Source organism: Diplotaxodon limnothrissa, linkage group LG20 (genome assembly GCF_057381915.1).
Source record: "Diplotaxodon limnothrissa isolate DT_005_m linkage group LG20, D_limnothrissa_male_GT1.1, whole genome shotgun sequence".
In the NCBI taxonomy this organism is placed as follows: Eukaryota; Metazoa; Chordata; class Actinopteri; order Cichliformes; family Cichlidae; genus Diplotaxodon; species Diplotaxodon limnothrissa.
Genome location: NC_140615.1, coordinates 25,452,204 through 25,459,118, shown reverse-complemented (window position 1 = coordinate 25,459,118; position 6,915 = coordinate 25,452,204). Strand labels below are relative to the sequence as shown.

General features: G+C 35.7%; 1 protein-coding gene across 1 annotated transcript; it reads left to right on the top strand.

The window, feature by feature from the left end:
- The first annotated feature begins 280 nt into the window (after nucleotides 1–280).
- Nucleotides 281–6,704, top strand: LOC146611005 (transcription cofactor vestigial-like protein 4). The gene is made up of 6 exons (XM_085345688.1): nucleotides 281–333; nucleotides 869–988; nucleotides 2,074–2,236; nucleotides 3,036–3,261; nucleotides 4,518–4,632; nucleotides 5,554–6,704. The coding sequence occupies exons 2-6, from the start codon at nucleotides 922–924 to the stop codon at nucleotides 5,742–5,744; spliced, it is 762 nt and encodes a 253-aa protein (XP_085201814.1). The 5' UTR covers nucleotides 281–333; nucleotides 869–921; the 3' UTR covers nucleotides 5,745–6,704.
- The last annotated feature ends 211 nt before the right edge of the window (nucleotides 6,705–6,915 follow it).

Genomic DNA, 6,915 nt, shown 5'->3' with positions numbered 1-6,915 from the left:
AAAAATCAAGTAGCCTATTGTGTTTCACGTTAAACCCATTTCATTTGGGCATCTTCATAGGCTGCGTAGCTTGATAAACTTGAAAAACAATGTTACTTTTAGGATGATAGGATAATTTGTTAATGGTTAATATCAAAGTGTTCATACCGTATAAAAGTACCTTTTAAATATGCTTCAAAAAGCCCCGGTTCGCCTCGTATCTCTCCGCTAGGGCCGCTCAGCTCTTTTGTTGTCTGAGGACTGCTGCTGTGTGAAAGTGCGTGAAGAAGGCAGAGTACGTAGGCAGACTCCGCTAACTATGGTGTTGCCGTAAAGCTAATTTTTGTCGAAGAAGTAAGTATCATGGAAGAATAGGAATACCCATTTTTTGGAATTCAGTTTGTTGGATGTAGACTATTGAACCTAACCTGGAACTAAGTAGATACTGACTTGTAGTTTTTAGGTTTTTGCTAGTTAAAACGAAAACCATTGACCTAGCGCATTGAAAAGTTAGCGACTTGGCTAACGTAAGTTTGTGTCGTGAGTAAAGTAGACAAAGTTCGCTGTCTTGTATTTTGGCTTCAGCAACTAAGCAGACCGCTGGTCACAATACATGTATAACATTGTATTTTAATAACAACAACCTCTTCAATATAAGCGTTTATAAACTTCGTAGTTTAATTTAAAGCTCGCACTGATGAACGGCTAGTAGCAACTAGCTCAGCGTATGCTACGTGTTTAGCTAGCCGCACTAAAGCCTGTAGTCTTCAGTGTCATGAAGTGCCTGTCGTGGAACAAAATAAAGACTAATGTCTTTTGGGATTACCATTAACTGGCGTGTAAACGTATGCCATTTTAAAAAACATGACAACATTTCTATCTCCTTTAGGATAGCTTGCTAACGTTAATGTTAGCAAGTAGCCTGTTCGTGTAAATGCTAGAATGGACATGATAAACTCTCAGTTCCTGGACAAGATGAACAATAACATTGGGAGACTGCACTACGAAGGTAAGTTTGTCTTTTTTCTTTCTTTTGGTCCTATAGTTCCTGAGTTCATTTATAAAACGCAACACGTTGTGGTTTCCCTAAATTCAGCGCCAGATACCCCTGTGTTGTGATTTGCGTTACCCTTTTGACTATCCTGACTCTAGCGTCGAGACTGACGACATGTTTAACAACTTGTTGGTGCGGAGAACAACGACTGTTTTGTTTAATAACATCGCAACTTTAAAATACGATTTTTATAGCCTGTATTTAACAAGTTGGCACTGAATAATAATAACATTCATTTGAAATTTGTAGACATTCCCAAGCTATAACAGCATACACTACAATGCTGCTTCATATGATGTAGCAGTGATTAAGCTTCAGGTTGTGTAACACTCATTTGTGCCACTGCTTAGTCAAACATCTAAAGAAATCAGGAAATTTTGCTCAAAAATGTGCTTTATCATGTTTCTACACACAGTTTCCTTTGGGCTTAGATGAGTGGGTGATTTTTAACTGCTTGTGTATTGCTCTATTGGCTTTTTTGATCAAAGTTTACTTCCCAAACAAATTGCACCTCCATACATGAAACAAAGTCAGAGTCGTTTTATAATAGGAATTCAAAAAAATAAATGTAAATTATAATTTAGTTGCCATTTACTTAATTTATGATCTCCGGTCCCCCAATAAATCTGGTATTGTTTTTTTTAATTCACCAAAACCCAAAGTACTTCTCCATTATAACTATATGTATCAAGTGTTCTCCTTTGTGCAATAGCCCCAGATTATGTAATATTGTCAACTTTATTATACGTTATTTACATTGTTTTAACATTATGCAAGATGTACTTAGTCAAACTGGTTTCTACTTTGCTTTTTGTAGCTCATGGTTTATTAAAATCTGGCCAAATTGTATTACTTGGTATATTTATGAAACTCTTGATCACCTACCAGTGCAGTCTCAAAAAGTCAGTTTAAAATGAATTGATGGAATACACAGAGTCCTTATAGTTTACTGTGTTTATTGTGTATTTTATTCTGGAAACTTCCTTTTAGTCTAAATTAATTTAATTAAGTTATTTCTACTACTGAACTCTTTCCCACAGATGAGTCCAAGATGCCCTCCCTTTCTGCCACTATGTCCAATATAAGTGGGCCTCCTCCTCACTGCCCAAGCAAACGAAAATATGGCGAAGAACAAATGGAAGACCGATTCCACTGTGATGAAGACCACATGACCAAAATGAGCAGATTGTTTGCCACCCAGCTGTAAGTGCCTTTAAAAAATTATTATGATTTTGTGTGGGTCTTGAAATTATTGCTGTATTGGCTTTTTATATTTGTTGGATTGAATAAATTGTATGCAGTGCAATATATGAGTTGTAAATGTAATACATCATGTGACAAGAGTCATGCATTACAAACAGGGTCCCCGTGATACTTTTCTGATTGTCATACAAAAATATAAAATTATTAAGAAGCCCTAACAACCTTGTATTCATCTCCTTTTTTCGTTTGGTTTCATTTAAGTCTCGAAGCCAGCATATGGTATTATTTATTTATTTATTTATTTATTTATTTATTTATAAATAAATACAGCACTCAGTGTTTCAGTGTGTTCTGGCTGTGAAATGTATTTATTTTATCCAATATGGGTAAAAACATTCAGTCTGATGTTATTCACAATACAGGCTGAAAGGAAAAAAATAAATCTGACCATGACTTTAATGATCAGCCTCTTAAAGTTTGATGGTAAAGTGTGACACAGAGAACCCCAAAAAGTTGATTCTGTTGGTCTGGACATACTTCCTTACCTGGTTGATTGAGCATGCATCAAGACTTGACACAAAGTAGTTCACTGATATAAACAAATCTTAAAATGAAGCTGTATATAATCTTAAGAAAAGTCTACAATAATAATAATTATAAAGCTGCACATTACAAATGAAAACCCCTTCCTGTACTTCATCTGTGTCTGCTTAAAAAAAACATCCCCTCTGCACAACAATTAAAACAAAAGTTGTCCACGAAGCTGCTAGTACATTTTATTTTAACTGTCTTTATCAAGGGGGCGTCCCTCTGCTGGAGACAACCGTAGTGAGCACTGGAGCCTCAGCCACAGTCCTGTGGAGCACGTTATTTCCTCCTCTAATGGTCTCCATGGGAACCATCTGTATGCCTCCATTGCTGGCTATGCTGTAGACCAGCCGATACCTCTGACCAAAAGCAGCCATGACATTGGAGTTAGGGGAACAGAGAGGTCTGTCATAAGTGGAACTGTAGAGCGACAGCAGGTACGTCAACTTGTAGCACATAAAGAGAGCATTGTGATGGTTTTTTTGTTGTTGTTGTTGTTGTTGTTTTTTAAAAAGGTTGCACACATTTAATTTTTTTCACCTTTCTTGTTGTTCAGTGAGATATGACCAGTGGATGGATAAAACATGTACTGAAATGCATTTACTGTGTGCAAAACAACAATTGTAAGGGTGTATTGTAAGGCTGGCAAAATCAGTTTTGAGAAACTGTTTAAATACTGACCTATTTAAACCTCTATGGTTTATTACAGTCAACAGTAAAGAAAAACACAACTACGAGCTAATGTGAGAACAAATAAAAATATGAATTTCACTAAGAGGATGAACAAAGAAAATGTTTCTTATCTGCCTGTAAAGACAACATATCAGTTTATTTTTAATATCTTTATATATTTTGGCTTATGTATTTAAGTCAGTGTAAGGAGATCAAAATAACAGATATGTATAAAGGTAAAGGTTGCTACATGTGATGGCCAGCAGAGATTTAATGCCACGATTAACACAGATGACAGAATAAAGACTGTGTTCACAGTGTGTTGGCCATGTTTCCTGTTGTCCTGTTACTAGAGTTGTCTTGCAGATTTGGGGTGCACATAAGTGGTCCGCAGCTGCGCATTCGCTGTCAAAATAAAAGACGTGCACCAGATAAGAAGTTGCAACGCGCGTTTGTGTACATATTAAAGGCACTGTTTTTGTCCGCTAGAGTGGGATTTTCACAGCATATTCTGCACCACATCTCTGTGCGTTCATCATTTGTTTGAAGCCAGCTCACCGCCTGCAACCAATTTTCGGAGAATCCACACTTCTTTTCGGACTCCTTCTGACATTTCTTTGGAGGTGGAGGAACACCAAAGTAATTGCTTAAAGGAGCTTGCTTCTTCGACATCTTTAAGAGTTCTAAACAAAGGTCTATCCTCCTCCAGAAAATCTTATGTACGCAAACGTGCGTTGCAACTTCTTATCTGGTGCGCGTCTTATATATATATATATATATATATATATATATATATATATATATATATATATATATATATATATATATATATATATATATATATATATATATATATATATATATATCTCTCTGCCTTTGCAAGATGGTTGGAAGTACTGTGTAAATACTTTATGGTTGATCACAGATGGATTAAAAAACAAACAAACATTTAACCAGTAATGTGGGTCAGTAATGAATCCTTTTTTTTTTTTTTTTTTTCCTTCCTCCTTTTCTTATACAGAATCGTCCCTCGGTTATTACCTGTGCCCCTGCGAGCAACCGCAACTGCAACCTCTCTCACTGCCACATGAATGGTTGCACTACTAGCCCACCTACTGATCCGAGAATGGCTAATGGTAAGTCTTTTAAGATACTTGCACTAACAAACTAATATATTTGTCTTTCCATGTACTGATTTGCTAAAGTATGACAAAAAAAAAAGATCTAAAAGACCTGTGGAGTTTTAATTTCAACAGTGCTGGGTGGTTGCACAAAAATATATCCAAGTTACATATTTTTATTTTGCTAATTTAACCAATTTATCAACGTTAAAATCCAACTTTGTCAATAATTAAGAGCAATTGCTGCCACAAGTTGGTGTCTCTGTCCTTTGTGTATGTGTTCTCAGTCTCTTTCCAAACATAAAAGTAATATGTGGTTGTACATTGGCCAGTTTGAAAATTCTTGAGTTATCATGCAGCCCTAATCAGATGTAGTTTGAGTTTTTGACTCACTGTTATGCAAACTAGTTTATTGCAATGGTTGCACACAACAAAAGCTTATCCTAAAATGAATTACACCAGTATATTGCACTAGATTGTTTTAAGATTTCTGATTTAGTTTAAGTCTAAACTGAATCATAAAGGCAACCTCTGAAAATGACACATACCTAGGAAAAACTGTAGTGAATCAAACAAATTGTATCTGAATCTGTATTTGATCTATTGTAAATGTACCAAATAGTGTAACAAAATGAAATGGTTAAAAAAAAATAAATCTAAAAACTAACTTTCATGCACTCAAGCTATTATATGTTCTGCACTTTGCATCAAATTTGCAATCAAAGCTATTTTTCAAAATACCCAGCTGTGTTTTTCCTAGACTTTGATAAGAGAGCATCTCCAAAGCTGATTTTTTTTTTAATTTTTTAAATTTTTTAATTTTTTATTGAACTGAGAAATCAAAAGGTATTTATTCAGTTTTCAGTTTAGATGCATGGAAATAACAATTTCTTTTTGGTCTTCTTCCTCCACGTGATGTTATTCCATCCAATTTAGTATGCGATCCTGTGATTGAGGAGCACTTTCGTCGAAGTCTTGGAGAGAACTACAAAGAAGCAGAGTCTGTGTCTAACTCAGTGTCCATAACGGGTTCAGTGGATGACCATTTTGCCAAGGCACTGGGAGATGCCTGGCTCCAAATCAAGGCCAGGGGTGGGGGCCATCAAACTCCAGACGCTGATCCGTGAATCAGAGGGGAGTAAACATTATAATCACTTAAGTATGTGCAAATGAGAGTAGAGATCGCTCGCTCTCATTTCTTGCCAAGAATCAACTTCCCTTAACCAAGAACAGAGTAAGACATATGGTGCTCACACCGGCTGTTCGCTTGTGGACCTCAAGGGTCAACCTTCTGTTAGCTCAGATTTGTAATCTGAAATCATTAAATCTCTCTTATAATAGAAGAGAATCTTAATATTGAATAGTTGGGTTGACAGTGTTAGTTGTGGAAACAATCACAGATTTTATTTTGAAATGAAAATGAGATTCACAGTGGTCAGTTGTTCAGAGTTCATGCTCTGTTTTACCTGCCTTTCACCTGCCTTGATAGCCAAAGAGTTTCCTGCCTTTCCAATCAACATATAAGCCATGGATTTACTCTTTATTTTCATCTAAATCACACTGCTTTTGAATTTATATTACTTGAAAAGGACAACCAGGTCTCATTTGCACTATTACATTTCTGACCGTTTAAGGTAGCAGGTTACCTGTTTCAGTTGGAACTGATGTGTTCACGAATACATTTGTGATTGTGATAATGCAATTAAGGCTCTGGTCCCCCGCTTTGTGAAGACACTAGCCTAATCAGTCTTCTTTATGATGGTGAACTGGACGTATCCACTGTTGAATAATTATAGTTTCCTGTCTATACACTCACTGTGGGCGATTACTTAATAAACTAATATCACAGTAGATATCTAACTAGACAGCATGTTTTAAATAGCTGGGTTCTATTACAATCCTTATTCTATACTATATATTTACTCAGAATTTATTTTTTATCTGTAACATTTTAGAAATACTCACTGCTGGTACAGTTGTACTCAATATATTTTTTTGTATCCGGTTTTCATTAGTATATGTAGATGTATATCCTAGCATCCATCTACAAGTCACAGCCTCTGGCAAGGTTGTATGAATACAGTTAAATAGGCTGCATTGCTTTTTTTTTTTATATTTTATTTTTTTTGTTTGTTAATTCTGTGGAGCTGAACACTGCGGCTTTACACAAGACTGAATACAGCTAAATCTGACTTTCTGTAGCTTTTTATTAGCAGTGACTTTATTTATTCTTCACATGTTGATAGTTTCATGTTGACTTTTGGCAAAATGCAGTGACAACAGATCTTTGACTTTAAT

Excerpts from the sequence above, each read along its gene's own strand:
- LOC146611005 (XM_085345688.1), top strand. The coding sequence starts at position 922 with ATGGACATGATAAACTCTCAGTTCCTGGACAAGATGAACAATAACATT. Across the intron at positions 989-2,073 it reads TGGGAGACTGCACTACGAAG|ATGAGTCCAAGATGCCCTCC; the intron begins GTAAGTTTGTCT and ends TCTTTCCCACAG. Across the intron at positions 4,633-5,553 it reads TGATCCGAGAATGGCTAATG|TATGCGATCCTGTGATTGAG; the intron begins GTAAGTCTTTTA and ends CATCCAATTTAG.